This window comes from Aspergillus novofumigatus, assembly GCF_002847465.1.
Source record: "Aspergillus novofumigatus IBT 16806 chromosome Unknown P174scaffold_1, whole genome shotgun sequence".
NCBI classification, from domain to species: Eukaryota; Fungi; Ascomycota; class Eurotiomycetes; order Eurotiales; family Aspergillaceae; genus Aspergillus; species Aspergillus novofumigatus.
In genome coordinates this window covers 2636920-2653842 of record NW_020194274.1, presented here as the reverse complement: position 1 = coordinate 2653842, position 16923 = coordinate 2636920, and the positions used below count along the sequence as shown (strand labels likewise).

General features: G+C 52.7%; 7 protein-coding genes across 7 annotated transcripts; 4 read left to right on the top strand and 3 right to left on the bottom strand.

The window, feature by feature from the left end:
* The first annotated feature begins 531 nt into the window (after positions 1-531).
* P174DRAFT_29736 (folic acid synthesis protein) lies at positions 532-2265 on the top strand. The gene is made up of 3 exons (XM_024821613.1): positions 532-811; positions 863-1071; positions 1135-2265. The coding sequence occupies exons 1-3, from the start codon at positions 614-616 to the stop codon at positions 2114-2116; spliced, it is 1389 nt and encodes a 462-aa protein (XP_024687395.1). The 5' UTR covers positions 532-613; the 3' UTR covers positions 2117-2265.
* Positions 2266-2486: 221 nt separating this feature from the next.
* P174DRAFT_447380 (ADP-ribosylation factor GTPase-activating protein) lies at positions 2487-4782 on the bottom strand. The gene is made up of 7 exons (XM_024828660.1): positions 4365-4782; positions 4169-4304; positions 3924-4107; positions 3713-3861; positions 3132-3623; positions 2756-3073; positions 2487-2693 (listed from the first exon to the last, which is right to left on the bottom strand). Exons 1-7 carry the CDS (start codon positions 4428-4430, stop codon positions 2665-2667), a joined length of 1374 nt encoding a protein of 457 aa, XP_024687394.1. The 5' UTR covers positions 4431-4782; the 3' UTR covers positions 2487-2664.
* A 170-nt stretch (positions 4783-4952) lies between these two features.
* On the top strand, positions 4953-6430 carry tim21. Its single transcript, XM_024826230.1, has 5 exons — positions 4953-5346; positions 5423-5607; positions 5662-5716; positions 5767-5866; positions 5919-6430. Exons 1-5 carry the CDS (start codon positions 5059-5061, stop codon positions 6002-6004), a joined length of 714 nt encoding a protein of 237 aa, XP_024687393.1. The 5' UTR covers positions 4953-5058; the 3' UTR covers positions 6005-6430.
* P174DRAFT_500399 (mandelate racemase/muconate lactonizing enzyme family protein) lies at positions 6407-8350 on the bottom strand. The gene is made up of 5 exons (XM_024830969.1): positions 8167-8350; positions 7994-8071; positions 7827-7931; positions 7152-7757; positions 6407-7092 (listed from the first exon to the last, which is right to left on the bottom strand). Exons 2-5 carry the CDS (start codon positions 8036-8038, stop codon positions 6493-6495), a joined length of 1356 nt encoding a protein of 451 aa, XP_024687392.1. The 5' UTR covers positions 8039-8071; positions 8167-8350; the 3' UTR covers positions 6407-6492.
* Positions 8351-8990: 640 nt separating this feature from the next.
* On the bottom strand, positions 8991-11183 carry P174DRAFT_416513 (uncharacterized protein; the record flags this gene model as incomplete). The annotated part of the gene is made up of 3 exons (XM_024824511.1): positions 8991-9083; positions 9135-10655; positions 10710-11183. The coding sequence occupies 3 exons, from the start codon at positions 11181-11183 to the stop codon at positions 8991-8993; spliced, it is 2088 nt and encodes a 695-aa protein (XP_024687391.1).
* A 1736-nt stretch (positions 11184-12919) lies between these two features.
* On the top strand, positions 12920-15210 carry P174DRAFT_437215 (glucose-6-phosphate isomerase). The gene is made up of 3 exons (XM_024826229.1): positions 12920-13201; positions 13308-13834; positions 13924-15210. The coding sequence occupies exons 2-3, from the start codon at positions 13335-13337 to the stop codon at positions 15083-15085; spliced, it is 1662 nt and encodes a 553-aa protein (XP_024687390.1). The 5' UTR covers positions 12920-13201; positions 13308-13334; the 3' UTR covers positions 15086-15210.
* Positions 15211-15510: 300 nt separating this feature from the next.
* Positions 15511-16876, top strand: P174DRAFT_456445 (uncharacterized protein; the record flags this gene model as incomplete). Its single annotated transcript, XM_024829434.1, has 4 exons — positions 15511-15683; positions 15753-15768; positions 15897-16079; positions 16142-16876. 4 exons carry the CDS (start codon positions 15511-15513, stop codon positions 16874-16876), a joined length of 1107 nt encoding a protein of 368 aa, XP_024687389.1.
* Between the last annotated feature and the right edge of the window lie 47 nt (positions 16877-16923).

Below are 16923 nucleotides of genomic sequence, written 5' to 3'. Positions count from 1 at the left end.
CGTGACGTATGATTCTTCAGGTACTCGAGCATCGTAACGCAGCGGCATCTTGTGGTGTTTTGGCCAGGCAGCATGAGACATTGCTCGGCTGTTAGCTGGCATTCTAGTGCTGTATCACTAAGGTCCGCTGCTTGTAGCTCTCCTCTGCGGCAGTCTTCCGGTGTGCGCCTGTTGCTGTCCAGTCTACCACAAACATCGAACGAATCGTCGGGGACAGTTTGTATGCCAGACTGTATAAGATCTCATCATAGTCAAACGAAGAGGCAGGTTTTTTGTTTCCTCCGAGTATTATGTTTATTATGCTGTGCCAATATAGTCTAACCTTAGACCATAGATTTCTATCTTCTTCCAATTCAAGTATGTATCTGAGATATAAGTCCATGAACCGTCCGCGCTCACTCGGTATTGTGACTGAGAGTCCTTTGTGGCCTCTGATCCGTCCGGTGTAGCTTTCGAGGCTAATAACCGTTTTCCAGGGTTGCCGACACCTAGCTATCTTCATAAGCGAAACTTGCCTAACTTGAACACCGAGAACATCAAGAATGTGTCTTTAAAGCACGTGTATCAACACCAATGTTTCTCTACCGCTCATAGGAATGCATTTAATGCCGGGATGAACCAAGATAGTCCTCCTATGCACCGGGCCTACATTGCTCTTGGGAGCAATGTGGGGGAGCGGGTTGAAATGATTGAAAAAGCTTGCAAGGAGATGGAGAGGGCTCATATCAGGGTCAAGAGAACGAGCTCTCTTTTTGAGACTGCGCCAATGTATGTTCTTGATCAAGACCCTTTCATGAATGGTGTTTGTGAGGTCAGTTAATCCAAACATGCTTCGGGGCCATCTATTGACTGTCTTTGACAGGTGGAAACCAGCTTGGGACCCCTCGAATTGTTGGACACACTACAATCAATCGAGCTGGCTCTCGGGCGGAAGAAGCTTATTGATAAAGGCCCACGGTCCATTGATCTGGATATTCTCCTCTATGACCAAGAAGTGTTTTCCCACGAGCGACTCAACATCCCACACAAGTTGATGCTGGAACGGGATTTTGTCCTCCGCCCCCTTTGCCAGTGAGTATTGCGACGAACGAACGTAGCTTGCCCCTGCATCAGAGACTCATGGATAATGAATAGGCTTATTCCTCATGAGTTACCACCTATTCCCGGAAAGAATAGGAGCTATCTATCCTACTTGAAGTCACTTCCGCCTCCAGAGCCAGTGCCAGTGGCCACCACTCACATATCCCCGCATTTCCCACCACTGCGCTCAACAGATCCCAAACGTGGAACTCACATCATGGCCATCCTCAACGTGACCCCTGATTCTTTCTCCGACGGCGGCAAGCATTTCTCGCAGGATCTCTCCGCCCTCACCGAGACCGTCCGCTTCCTCATCAAAGCCGGCGCAACCATCATCGACATCGGCGGCGAAAGCACCCGGCCAGGTTCAGCCCCAGTCGGCGAGGCCGAAGAGCTAGCCCGAGTCATCCCAGTAATACGACACATCCGCACCTCCATCCCCGAAGCCAACAACATCGCCATCAGCATCGACACCTACCGCGCCAAAGTAGCCGAGGAGGCCTGCGCCGCCGGCGCAGACATCATCAACGACGTCTCCGCCGGCACCCTCGACCCGGAAATGCTCCCCACCATGGCCCGCACCGGCAAAGCCGTCATCCTCATGCACATGCGCGGCACCCCGTCCACAATGACCAAGCTAACAGACTACCCGAACGGCATCGTCCACGACGTCGGCGCCGAGCTCCGCGCGCGCGTCGCCGCCGCCGAAGCAGCCGGTATCCGCCGCTGGCGCATCATCCTCGACCCGGGCCTCGGATTCGCCAAGAATATGCCGCATGATCTGGCCATCCTGCGCGATCTGCGGCAGTTCCGCACCGGTATCGAAGGACTAGAGTACTTCCCCTGGTTGATGGGGCCGAGTCGGAAGAGATTCATTGGCCGGCTTACGGGCGTGGAGAAGGCGAGCGAGCGCACTTGGGGCACCGCGGCGACTGTCACGGCCAGTATTGCTGGTGGAGCGGATATCGTGCGCGTGCACGATGTCAAGGAGATGTGGCAGGTTGCCAAGGTGGCGGATGCTATATACCGTGTATAATACTAGCAGTTTAAAACTTACACCGTTGTGTTTAACTGCGTTGTGAAAAATCTAATAGACCGCTATTTCAGAATAGTACACTTTGGACATGCTACTGGAGCGGGAAGAAGTGTCAGAAGGCCTAATTGGATGATGTTTGCTGTAATGCTGCCAGCCTTATCAGGTGTAAGTCTCTATCAGGCTTGATCATATCCGAATTCTATTTTACAAGGCGCCGCACTCAAGACATAGACAGATCTGAACCTCACCAAGATTATCTAAATTCGATGAAGAGGCTGTTAAACCGAGTAGAGGAACCATCACCATCATTAGGGTTATGATCTGGAGACAAGTCTGAGAGCAGATGTAGCCTCTCAGAACCCAGATACCGGGACAATGGATGATTTTTCAGTCTAAGGAAGGATATATTGATGAGTGAGTAGATACTATGGGGAAGAACACTATTTGAATGAACAAAAGGCTTGCTGGGAATGAAGTAGAAACAAGCATGGTGCGCAGCTTGCTTGTACTGACAAGAAGAAAAACATCGACAAATCAATTTGCAGCATCTAGCTGTTGAGATAGCTGCGGATAGCTCCTGTTTGAACCGTTAGTCAAAGGACAAGATCCTAAAGCCGAGAGCAAAACAGCGGTATTTACCCTGCAATTTGACAGCACCTTCACCTACAAGCTGTGTCAAGTTTTCGAGATCATCACCAGCCGTGATACCGAAGCGGCGAACGAAATCCTTGGCTGCACTCTCAAGATCGCCGTAAGTGTCATCACCAGTCGCGAAATCATCTTCCGGACGACCAAAGTAAGCGTTGCTGGAGATGGCGGTTGCCCCGTCAAACTGGCGGAGTCGCTCTTTAGCTTCGGCCTGCGCATTAGGGTCGAAGCGATCCCGTCCGAAGAACTCGTCCGACGAGATACCCTTCTGGCTACCGAATCGGGATCTAGTGCGCTCAAGTTCCTCCTCTGATACTTGGTTAGAACACAATAAAACTGGTCCAGAGATCACAGAAATCAAACAAACCATCTTCAGCGCTTCTGACAGGAGCAACAGAACCGAATCCCAGCTTCTTGGGAGCAGCAGGCTTTGCGCCGCCAACAGTCTGGCCGAATCCCAGTCTTCCGATACCCATTCCGAGGCGCTCCACTTCGCTGCCGCTTCGTTCATGAGATTTGCTGGTAGACCCGAAGCCACCTGCTCTTGGGCTGATCGGAGTAGGAGAAGCGATAGCGGTGGCAGCAGTGGAAGTCTTGGCTTTGGCATCGGCCTCGGCTTGTTCTGCTTCGGGGTCGTATCCAAGTTTCTCAATGCGCTCTGCCTCCTCCTTGGCCTTTCGTTCCGCCTCCTCGAAATCGATGGCTTCCGCTCCACCAATCTTCTTAGCACCCAGCTTAGGCGCTTTCTTGGCGCCTAGAACGCTGCCCTTCTTCGCGGTAGTTGTAGACGAAGCCTTTCGGACAGAAGCGCTTGCTCGGATAGCGGTCGGAGCAGGCGAAGTAGCCTCCTTGTCCGAGGCTGAAAGAGGCGATTTCGAGCGAGCACCATTGCCATTGGCACCGGCGTTCAGGAAGGGCGATGCAGTCCGGCTCACCACTGGGGGGTACCTGTGCGCGAAGGTGGGTTGCTGGGTCGCTTGATAGAAGGCTTATCCCATGAAGAAAAGAAATCGTCGTCCGCGTCACCCGCAGGGGTACTCGATCCGTCCGAAGCAGTGGCAGCGGGAACGTCTGTGATCACAACCTCATCGGGGTATCTGAATAAGACCAAATCAGCTTTTTGTGTCCGATAGAGTCGGGAAATCACTGAAGGACGAACTGTTGAGCATCCTGCGCAGCCCGTCTTTTCAACTCCTCCTTGTACTTGACAGCAGCGTTGCAGGTGTATTTGACCTTGACGTCCTTGCTAGCTAAAGCCGCGGATCCTCCATGCGATTGGAAATACTTGGTGGCTGATTCATTTCCGCCAACCTTCATTATCCGAAGCTGTTCCCATTGCCATTCTGTATACAACTAGTCAGTCCTCAAGACAAGTGAGAGGCCGTGGCAGCAGGGGCTGCATACGGTCGAGGTTCGTGGAGCGAACAAAGGAGATATGGACACCAAGATTGCGGTGATGGGCTGAGCAGTCAAGACACAAGTAGATACCGAAAGGCACTGACGACCATGTCGGGTTCTTGGAGCCGCAGTCGAAGCATATCTATTGAGTGAAACGCAGATTAGCACGGCAATAGGCGAGTTAAGGAGGGGCAATGCGCACCTTGTTTGCGGGCTTCAACTTGAGCTTCTCAAAAATCTTCTGAGACTGCGCTTTTGTAGCACTCATTGTGACTGCAGTCTGAAATCGAAATGTAGGAATGAAGCCGAGAGGAAACGTGCCTCGAGCGAGCTGCACGGAAAGATCCAGGTGTCTGAAGGAGAGGGAGAGATCCAAAATGCGGCGAACGTGGTCGGAGCGTCTCCTTTGACGATTTGCACAACAACCCAGTAATTTTCGGCTCCTCGGACGCGTTGCCACTTTGGGTGACGATGATGAGTTCCGCGAGAGCTGCAACAAACAATAAAGTTTACACAAAATTGGACACAATAGACCTAGGGAATGGATTGCGCAAGGTCATATGGTCTGCCAAGTACTTATTAATTTCGTCGAAGATGGACTCCAGACGCAAAGCACAAGGTCATGTAAACAATTCAGGCAATCCGGGTTGTATTGCAATTACATCGCAAAACAGTCCCTGAAAGTTTCGAACCGCTGTTGGAACAAGACTTCCCACGTGACCCACTGCATCCAGGGCCCGTCCCCACATGGCCGAGTTTCGATTATCGCGTGCAATACTTTGATAGATTTGACGGTTTCGAGCAGATGAATTTAATACAATTTCGGACTTGACGTTGAACCTGGGAGCGTGTATTCTGATGAATAGTAATAGTCAATCGCTCCCCGATACACAGTCATGATGAGCCCTCATCTCCTCCCACGTACTTCGATTCCGAAGGCCTCGGCCGCCCTACTCTTGCGCCCAGCGTTTCCCCGCATGACGACTCTGACACGGTTCTACGCAACACATAGTGATCTCGGGGGAGGTTCTGGTCCCAAGGCGACCCCGAAACGGAGAAACGTCACAGTGCTATCCGATGATGGGCGGTATGAGTGGGGAGAATTGAGCGGGAGGGAAAAGGTTGCGCGGGCGACGCAGCAGTCGGTCAATTTTCTTGTCATAATAGCCGGCGCAGTTTTGACGGTGAGATGTTCTTCGGCCTTGGAGTCTCGCTCCTGGAGAGACTTCGGTAGTGGACAATCGGTCTGACACCAGTTAGGGCGGAGTTTTCTACCTGCTGTATACAGAGGTCTTGTCGCCCAACAGCAGGACATGGCAGTTCGAGAAGGCTGTCCAACGTATCAAGGACGATCCGCGGTGCACGGATCTACTAGGCGATCGAAGAGAGATTAAGGCGTATGGAGAGAGCACCGGGAGCCGATGGGAGCGGAATAGACCTATTGCGTAAGAACCGTCGCTGTTGTACTGTTTTCTCCCGGAAACTGATGAAGGGTTCAGGACTTCAACTTTCAAGGATCGGCAGGGTCGTGAGCACATGAAGATGCATTTTCACGTACTTGTCGCTCACCTTCGATACTCTGGACAAATGCTGACCCTTTATAGGTTGAAGGACCTCTCAATTCCGGAATCGTGATTGTGCATATGATGAAGCCCTTGGACAAGGATGAATGGGAGTATCTGCTTCTTGCATTGGACGTCAAAGGTGGGTTGTCCCGTCGCCATCTCAAGTCCTCCGTCGTACTGACCTTTTCAAGGACATTCTCGTGTCATCCTAGAGCAAGCCCAAGAAAAGCCCGGCGTTGCCAAGGCGCTGAAGATCTTTGGCATTCAATGGCGATAGTTGCTCATGGAATTTGCGACTATGCAACGTAACCTTCCGGTCAGTATACGTCTGATCGGCCAACGAATGCCCCGGTGGCTCCATTACGGGTGCACATGGGAGCCTAGACCGCTGGAGCCGTCATGAATGGACGTTACTAGCTATCTGCTAGGCTCATAAGGTCTGTTCCTCTCGAATCGGCCAGGTTTCTCTTAGACCAAAGTCGGTTTGAGACACGACCGGTGCTCAAACTGAGTACCAGCGTAAAGACCAAACATTTGGTTAATGTATAAAACTTGTACTATAGATATTTGGCACACAGGAAGGGCGGTCTGGTTGTCTCTTGCCCTCTGGCTTTGGTGATGAGACCGAAGCACTCATTTGCGAGTTTACATATGCAAAACATCGGAATTTTGAAGAGTGCATCATAGCATATCATACTTACACTCGAATAACAACACATTATCTCTCATAACACATAATCTATAACATTTTCCTTTTTCAACAGCCTATATCCGAGGACCTTCCAAGATAGTCTTGGCAGCCTCTGTCCGCCACCAACTCTTGCCCTCCTCGCCGGGGAAAGCAAACGCATCCATGCTCTCGGGCTTCATCTCCACACTATATCCAGGCTCCATGGGAGTGACATAGTATCCATCCTTGACGCTGGAAGGGTGCACGAAGTGCTCGTGCAAGTGGTCCACATACTCCAGCACGCTCTTCTTGCCGCTGACGACGACATAGTCGATGGTGCTCAGGTGCTGGGTGTACTCGGGCAGGCCGACACCACCGGAATGGGGGACGATGGGGACGCCAAACTTGCGGGCCAACAGCAGAATGGCCAGGACCTCGTTGACACCGCCGACACGGCAGGCGTCGGCCTGGAGGACGGTCAGCGCTCCCGCCTGCAGGAGCTGCTTGAAGACGACGCGGTTCTGGCACATCTCGCCGGTGGCAACGCCGATGGTGCCGTGCGGAGTGTTCTCGAGGGCCTTCTTGATGGCGGCGTGGCCGAGGATGTCATCGGGGGAGGTGGGCTCTTCGATGAACCAGGGCTTGAACTCGGCAAGTTGGTGCATCCATTCGATGGCTTCGGGGACGGACCACACCTGAAGACGGAAAAAGCGTTAGTTCAGTGGCTTAAATCGGAAAGGGAGCGGGATCGTACCTGGTTGGCGTCGACCATCAGGATGTTACCCCGGTCGTAACCGATAGCCTCACGAGCGATGGCCAATCTGCGACGGTCTTCCTCCACGTTGGCGCCGACCTTGAGCTTGAAGTGCTTGTAGCCCTGGGCGACACTCTCCTTCAGCAACGCGCGCAGCTTATCCTCGGTGTAACCGAGCCACCCGGCACTGGTGGTGTAGGCCGGCACGGCCCGGCTCTGCTCAGCCTCCTTGATACGCTCCTGCTTGGTGGGCTCGACCTCCTTGAGAAGAGCAATGGCCTCCTCGGGGGTGATGGCATCTGTGATGTAGCGGAAGTCAATGCAGCGGACAAACTCCTCTGGAGTCATGTCCGCAACAATTCGCCAGACGGGCTTGTTGAGGGTCTTGGCCCACAGATCCCAGAGAGCGTTGACCACGGCTCCCAGGGCAAGGTGGATGACACCCTTCTCGGGTCCGATCCAGCGCAGTTGGCTGTCGGATACCAGGTAGCGCCATGTCTTACCCCAGTCGGCGGTCAGCTCGTCCAGGTCCTTCCCGACTACCAGGGGAGCGAGAAGGCCGATGGCGGCGCAGACGATCTCGTTTCCACGGCCAATGGTGAAGGTCTGTGGGGGTCCCAATTAGTTTCTTTCTTTTGCTCGTAGTTTGTTGGACACAAAAGGCTTGATGCGTACCATGCCATGACCAGCATATGACGAGTCGGTGTTGATGATACAGTACGCAGCCGAGTAATCACCCGCAGCGTTCATGGCATCGGAGCCAGTCTTGTCGAGGGAGGTCTAATTCACTCTTTCTTAGCCAATTGACCTGGTGTTTGTCCATCTGGGGCGGCGCAACTTACAGGGAACCTCACATCCCGGGTGCTGAAACCAGTGATCTTAACCATGACGTCTGCTCAACACTCGCGAGGGAAAATAGTCTAGACAAACATCAACGTCAGTTCAGATCAACCAGCGGACTTCACTATCATTGCTCATATGGCAATTGAGCAAACGACAGCGCAAAAAAACTGACCTCTGAAATGCGGGGGAATAACAATGTAGTCAATTCGATGCACCAAAGTCACTCGGTATACACTCAAGGGACCAAAGCAAATCTCAATCCCAGCTGAGAGAAAGAGCAAAGACAAGAGAAAAGGTTCTTAACTACCCCTCCAAGACATGGGGGGCAGACACGCCAGATATACGGCTCCTCGGCGCCCTCTCCCCTCAGGCTAAATCAAGCAATCCAGAACTGCGCTGCGGAACAATTACAACAATTACAGTGGCTGCTGCGCCTGGATTGCTCCGCGGGTTGCGTGGGACTGCAGTGCCATTGGCGGAGGAATTGTCCTAAGCTTTGGTCAGTGTTTCTCCGCCAATGATATAATTGCCCATGACCATCGGGCCGCCTCCGCGTATTTTATTTTCTATGCCCGTATGAGACGATGAAACGGTTCCTGAATACTCCATACTTACAGTAAGGTAGTATCTATCTACAAGGTCTACTAAAGGTGGTCACGAGCCCATTGGCAATTGCTGCGTTCCACTTTGGATCATCTAGAGGGCTACATTTGGTATCAGTCAGATGAAGGATGAGTAAGAGAAATGCGATTGGAGTAACTTTTCCAATGCGACGTTGGAGCACTGGGGTGCTACATATTTGAAAGCATACATATACCTCAAACACAGGCTCGAGTTGAGTGGGTTTCGAATATACAGATGAGGGATGGGCAGTAAGGGGATAGAAGAACTATTCAGAGGACTGTGCCCCATATCGAGGCGGATATCAAATTAGACGCACCCTATCAGCCCAATACTGCTAGCCTATCGAATCTCCAGCCTATCAATACAGACCGATCATGCTGAAAGACCTCTCTTTTCGCTTTCCGAGAAGAAAATAATCATCCGCCACAACTTGCGGACCAGTACTTCTGCCTCTTCGTCAAGTGCCTATAGACAATTGGGTCAGCTTTGAAATCATAAATCGACTTGGAATCTCACCTCCTCCAGCTGTTCCACAAGCTCCTGAGGATGTCCGTGTTTCCGGACATGCTCTTCCACCACGTCCACCAACATCTGCTCCTGCACTCCGAGGTACTCCACGATCTTCTTCTCGACAAAAGGCTTGAGCTGTTCTCGGACCACAGACTCATCCACAAACTCCCACTTGACATCCCACTTCCACAGTCCTTCCTTGTCGGTGGGGATTTCTGCCGCCAGCTGTCGAGCGGCTTGCGCCCGCTCCTCGTCGGAGAGACCGGCCGCTTCGGCAGCACTGTCGAACTTGATGGGAATGAGGGGTCGTCTGGCGGTCGCCTGGGGCTCTTCTTCGTCCTCCAGCAGTCCTTCCACTTCGGCCACAGTCCGGCGGGTGGTGGCGGCTTGAGCCTTCTGGGCTGCAGCGCCAAGAGAAAGCTTGAAGCGCTGCGGCTCCCTGGGCGCCTGGGTACGTGCCTCCAGCTCCTCAGCTTGGCGCGCGAGGAAGTCGTCCGCCATGCCACGTGCCTGCTCGCGTTGCTGCGCAGACCGAGCGCGCTCTCGTTCTTCGGCCGCACGGTCAGCCTCGTCGTTAGTGATCTCACGAGCACGGAAGGCAGCACGGCTCCGAAGCCATGCGCCCCGATCGGCATAATAGTCCTCCACCTTGCGACTGGCCTCGATGTCGTCGTTCCATTCCCGATACCGCCGATCAGCCTCATCGCGAATTTCTTGCGCCTTGGCCTCCTCCTCCTTATCCCGCTTCTTCTCACGCTCCAGAGCTGCAGTCCTGCTCCGCTCGCGATTGAGCCATCGCCGTTCCTGGTCAAGGAACTGCTTCTCCATTTCAGCCTCTCTCTTTTCTTGACGTCGGCGTTCTAGCTCCTCGTCACTTGCATCAGTATCCTCATCATCTCTATCGGTGTAGACCACAGTCGCGCCGTTGATTGCGCCACCGTTGACAAACGACACTCCTTTCTGGTAATCCTTGGGGATCTGTACGCCGAATCCCTTAGGCCCCGAAGGTGCGTTTGGCATGCCACGGTCTCGTGGACCAAGCGGCACACCATTGGCCCCGGCAGCCGGTCCACTAGGAGCGCTAGGTGGGGGTGAAGCCAGACGATTAAGGCGCGAGCCTGCATTCCGTGCTCGCTCCATGGATTCAATTTCCTCCTCTCGCTTCAAACGTTCAATATCCCTGCGGTTGCTGCGCTCTCGGAAAGCTGCAATCTCCTTGGCAACAGTCTCCCTCATTTCAGGAGGAATGTCGGACAGCTCGTCTTCAATAGTGATTGGAATGGTGACAACTTCAGCTGAGGTGCCATCGGCGCCTTCAGAATCCTTCATTGCGGTGTCTCCTTCACGATCGATGGCGGAGGAGTCTTCCTTCCGGGTGGGCGAGGTTGGATGGAAAAGCTCGGAGAGAACATTGGCGAGCTTGCTACGCGCAGCATCGAGCCGCGCCTGACGCTCCGCCGGGTCTTGTTCGCCTCTGGAGTTTTCGTACTGCTCCAAATAGCTCAGGGAACTATCGTCAACGACCACCTAATCGAAACATGGTTAGATCTGTAAAATGAACCGGTATGACGGTATACGAACCAGTAGTGTGCTCTTTTCCACCTCCTCCTCCTTCTTGTCGCCCTCCTCGGATGGCGTTTGTCTCTTGACCGGCACTTCCACGTCCTTTAGTATTTCTACAGCAGTACCGAGACTTTCAGGGTCCTCGTACTCTGCGAAGCCAAACTTGCATGGCTTATCATTGGCATCCGTAGCGCGGATCCACCGCCTGAGGTTCCCAGCGGACCGCAAAATCTTCTCGATGCCCTCGTCGCCGCCAGCGCCCTCGGTGATACCCCCAACAAAGATAGTCCTTACGATCTCTTCCCTTGTCGGAGGCTGCAGCTGCATCATCGCATCTCGTACATTCTGGCGCTGAGACTCAAGATTCGTCGAACCCAAACCCGCACGCCTTCCCGGAGCCTCGCGTTCCTTGCTCATGTCCGGAGTAGCTGATTTCGAAGGGCCGGACGTCCCAAGTCGGATCACAGGTGCAGAGAAGTTGATGTTGGGCATATTGGGGGGGGTTGAAAGTTAGGAGGGAATCCCGCAGGTCGACCGGGCTGCGGTATATTTGCCTGCTGCATCCCCGGGGGAGGAGCAGTCCCGGCGCTGCCATTCCAGGAGGAGCTAAGATGTATCAGTACATTGAAGAGATGGAAAGACACGCGATGAAAGAACAGTGTATACTCACCCATGCCAGGGGGAGCTCCATAGGCTCCATAGTCAGGAGGCCTGCCATACAGACCTGGAGCTGTAAAATTGGGTTAGCGCCTTGCACATCAAGGGATCAAAGACTTCGGAATTGCGCGTAGTGGGCATACCTTGGTAAGGATTGTACATCACGGCTGGATTCGCCGCTCCGATAGCGACGGACAGGGAAGCTGTGGAAAATATCAAATACCGGCAGAACTAGCTATGCTTTTTGATGAGGAATAAAAACCCTTGATTAAATAGAAAGTAAGAAAGGAATAACCACCTGCAGCAGATGATAGCTGAGAATGCAGGTCTGAGGAGTAGATCAAGCGCTGCGATCACTGTCGGAGTCTGGCCTTGGAGAAACTTGTGATAAAGTCGGTCATGAAGGCGGTATGGTCCGTGCATTTCCTTTTTGGGCATTGGCCTGCCTTGTGCAGACCATCTAGTGACTACTCCATACAACTGCACTCTAACAGTCCTGCAGAAGCCTTTGTTGAATTATTCTATATCTTAATATTCACCCTCACGCTCTTGAACACATGTACTATACCTTGTGAATTGACATACTCTGATCACCCCTCTGAGACGGTTCCATACGCTTCTTATGAATAAGTATATATCCCGTTGCATATGGCCTATTATGGCCAGAAAACAACTTAGGATACTGATTCATACAAGAGGTTGCAGGAATGCTAAGACATCAACAGAAGAAGCTGTCAACCAGATTCTATGACTGTAGCCAACCAGGAGCTTCCTAGGATCTATGTATGAACTGCGAGCTCTGGCTTAATAAGAAGCAGGAGCGCAACTGTGCAGATAGACTGGAGACTAGAGGATCAGTAACTCTGTCAAGCAAAGGCTAGAATGTGCAATTGAATAAGCAACGATACGGGAGCAGAGTGAAATGCTGTTATGCGCATGATCACCGTTATAAACTATTCCCACTAGACTTCTACCATACTCCGTTACCTTTTAGCCGACCTTCTAGAACGGACCCCGCAGGATTCATTGGGATGCTAGTATGGAGTTTATGGACAAGGTAGACTCTATGGCAGGACTTTGAGGATCATCCTCAATAGGCTCACCGGCATACAGTACAGCAACTGGAACACGGGTGCTCTTTGGCATTAAGGTATTGAGAAATGGCCTTCGGATCGTTCAGGGAAGTTGATGCCGGAGTACAGTCGTCCATCAATAACACATTCTCCGAGGAGCACCAGAATCTTCAAGTCAGCTGGATAGACCTTATCAACGTCTTCCATTTGCATTACTGCTCACTGAGTATTCTTATTATTATCGTCTTCTCCAAGTCTAGAACGCAGTAGATTACTAAGAAGACCAGGCAAATGTAGACAAGGTTACTGCGGAATTGTAATTCCACCTTGGGGGTGCTCAGATGAGCAATGGATATTCGACAACATTCAACCCTCATGAATAATGATTTGGTAAATGTAAAGGAGTATGATAGACTTTATTACTCAGAGATAAATAATCATCTTGCAAAATATTATCCATCCTTCACTCACTCCTGGTCAGGAGTAAGGTAATATTCGGATAAATTCAGCGCTGGTTCCTCTGCCCCACGTCAGCCCTCCAAGCGGACCCCAACAGGCCGATTGACGACATAAGGCACTCCCTTACTAGCACTTAGGTAGTACCAGCATAGCCATAGCTATCTTAACAGGGTTCCGAGCAGGCTAGCTGTTTTTCCCGGCCTTCATCATCGCCCTCCTGTGCTTCCCGCTTCTAGAATTTCTTCAACTTGTTTCCTCTCCTCCATCTATCTATACCTCAGACTGAATCTGAACTCCTCACATACTTCTCTCCTCTTTTAGGTACGAAATTTGTTTATTTGCGCGATACTCCTCAATCTGCTGCATTCCCTTCTTAATAACCCTCCATCTCCTGCCCCGCACTGACGCAAGAGCTTCCCTACCACAGATCAACTCAACCTACACAGCAGTCACAATGCCTGGTTTTTCGCAGGCTACAGAACTCGGTGCCTGGAAAGAGCTCCAGGAGCACCACAACTCCCTCGGACGCAACATTGTCCTCAAGGAATACTTTGAGAAGGACCCTCAGCGCTTCGAGAAATTCAGCCGTACCTTCGCCAACCCGGTTGACAACACCGAGATCCTCTTCGATTTCTCCAAGAACTTCCTCACTGAGGAGACCCTTGCCCTCCTGGTGAAGCTCGCCAGAGAAGCCGGCGTGGAGGAACTCCGCGATGCTATGTTCAAGGGCGAGCCCATCAACTTCACCGAGAACCGTGCTGTTTACCACGTTGCTCTGCGCAATGTCACCAACGAGCCCATGCAGGTCAACGGCAAGAGCGTCGTTGACGATGTCAACTCCGTGCTTGAGCACATGAAGGAGTTCACGGAGCAGGTTAGAAGCGGTGAATGGAAGGGTTACACGGGCAAGAAGATCAACACAATCATCAACATTGGTATTGGTGGCTCGGATCTGTAAGTTTGCTACTTGCCTTTTACTTGTTTGCGTTGCTTCCATCCCCAGGGGTAATTCTTTCGCTGAACGATTGCTTACACACCAATAGCGGCCCTGTCATGGTGACCGAGGCGCTCAAGCCTTATGGCGCCGAGGACATGACCCTTCATTTCGTCTCCAACATTGACGGAACTCACATTGCCGAGGCTCTCAAGCACTCCGACCCCGAGACCACTCTTTTCCTGATTGCTTCCAAGACATTCACCACTGCAGAGACCACCACCAACGCAAACTCCGCGAAGAAGTGGTTCCTTGAATCTGCCAAGGATGAAGCCCACATTGCTAAGCACTTCGTCGCTCTCTCCACCAACGAGGAGGAGGTGACCAAGTTTGGTATTGACAAGAAGAACATGTTCGGTTTTGCGTCCTGGGTCGGCGGTCGCTACTCCGTGTGGAGCGCCATTGGTCTCTCTGTTGCCCTCTACATCGGCTTCGACAACTTCCACCAATTCCTGGCTGGTGCTCACGCCATGGATAAGCACTTCCGCGAGACTCCCCTCGAGCAGAACATTCCCGTTCTCGGTGGTCTGCTGAGCGTCTGGTACAGCGACTTCTTCGGCGCCCAGACCCATCTCGTAGCACCTTTCGACCAGTACCTGCATCGCTTCCCCGCCTACCTGCAGCAGCTCTCCATGGAGAGTAACGGCAAGGCTATCACGCGCACCGGAGAATACGTCAAGTACACCACCGGCCCCATTCTGTTCGGTGAGCCCGCCACCAACGCCCAGCACAGCTTTTTCCAGCTGCTGCACCAGGGTACCAAGCTTATTCCTTCGGATTTCATCATGGCTGCTGAGTCGCACAACCCCGTCGAGGGCGGCAAGCACCAGCGCATGCTGGCCTCCAACTTCCTTGCTCAGTCCGAGGCCTTGATGGTCGGAAAGACTCCTGAGCAGGTCAAGACTGAGGGCGCCCCCGACAACCTGGTGCCTCACAAGACATTCCTGGGTAACCGCCCAACCACCTCTATCCTCGCCCAGAAGATCACTCCCTCCACGCTCGGTGCCCTGATTGCTTACTATGAGCACCTCACCTTCACCGAGGGTGCTGTGTGGAACATCAACTCTTTCGACCAGTGGGGTGTCGAATTGGGCAAGGTTCTTGCCAAGAAGATCCAGAAGGAGCTGGAGACACCCGGAGAAGGTGGTGACCACGACGCCTCCACCAGCGGCTTGCTGCTGGCCTTCAAGAAGAAGGCCAACCTGGCTTAGATGTTGGCCGGTCAAGTCAAATCAGACTACAAAAATGTAATTCTTCACGACTCATGAGTGATCACTTCGTTTCTTCCATAGCACACAATCGAAATAAAAGCCATCAATTCAAGATGTTGCCCATCTCGTAAAACATTTTTCAGAGCCTCTTGGGTATATATCAGGTTGTAATAACAGAGCCGGAAATGGAGATTATAGGTACTGTGTGAGCAAACGTGAATCACAAAGAAACATATCATGTGTATCTATTCACGATGGGCGTTGGACTTCGGTTGATTTGACCGGTGGGAGATCGTTGCGGCGAATTGGGGGAGACTCATTGTTGATCCCGCGGCAGCCACATGTCCAGTGTCCACTCTGGCAAACTCCGAATATCATTCCACGAGGGAAGCTCAATACGCCGCTTTGGCGTCAAATCCTCTAACATGTTCCTTTCCCAAAGACGATTGTCGCATATACCATTCTTAGCACGTTATTATGCGTTGATACTCGTCGCGCTATCGCAGGTCGCGGCCGCGGGGAAGAGTGATGTCGCCAGTGGCAGGGCCGTATACAGCTATGGACAACCTATGCCGGTGACCTGTTTGAACCGGACAATGTGAGTCTTGCAGCTATCGATCAAGGAGAGTTTGGTCTTGTTGGATATAACATACTAATTGCTGTTTAGCGACTCTGGAGAACATGTAATGCCTCCCCCTTTGGGCTAGCTCCTTGCTGCTTGTTGCTGGGCACGCGGATGCTGAGATACCTGTCTCCACGACGCAGTCCTTCAATATGAGTACCTCTGGCTAACAGCTCTCTTCCTGTACAGATCACAGACAATCTCGGCAAGCTGCAATACATTCCCTTCCCGACCTGCAACGAGACCTTCCTCCCGCTTGCACTCCGCTACGGCGTGACAGAAACAATCAATTGCACCATCAGCTCGCTCCCCGACGAGCTCTACCACCTCTTAGAATATTACGTCCACTCGGATGTACCACTAGCCTGTCGCGTGCCCACCGCACCCCTCGCCTCATCCGCGCAGGCAGGCCCATCCCCTGATACCAAGAAGAGCGAAAACACCGACCTCTCCCCCTCGACAATGGCGGACCAGCATACACGCCCCTCACCTTTGCTCTCCAGGGTACCCTGCAGCGCAGCCACCTCCACATCTGGACAGACATGAACGTCCTCGTGCATAATATTCCCTCGGCCTCCGCGTCGAGCAAGACCAAGAAAAGTAGCCGGAAGAGCAAGCATGCGACCCCGGGGTACGTCGTGGCCGGTACCGCGTACTCGATTCCCGAGTTTGACGGCCCGCTTCCGAAGGACAGAGACGCTGACGAGGACGACGCGGCTGTGGCTGTTTCCGAGGCGGCGCGCGATCCCTGGACGGCCGGCCACGGCACGAAGGTCATCCGCGGCGAGCCGCTCACGTTTACCTTCCATGTTAGCTGGGTTGAAGGCGGGAAGGGCATCTGGTGGCCTGCTGGGGGCCCAAATAACGCGGAGGGATCGTCTGGCGTGGCGTCGTTCTTCTCCAGGTTGTTCTTCTTCGTGCTGGCTGCGGGTGTCGGGGCGGTTGTGGCGTTGTACTGGGAGCGGAATGGGGCGCGCCGACGGGCTGGATGGCGCGGGGATGGGATTCTGGGTGCCTCTACTCCTCGTGGGAAAGGGTCGGTTGGGATCGCTTACGGCAATGGTGGTAAAATAAATGGGTATGGGGGTTACTCTCCTTCGAGCACGCCTTCTGTGGTCGCTACTGGTGGTGGGGGTTATGGATACGGGGGCTATGGAAAGAAAGACTAAGGTGTTGTATACGACTATATGCGGATGATTGTATATCTCATGTCTAT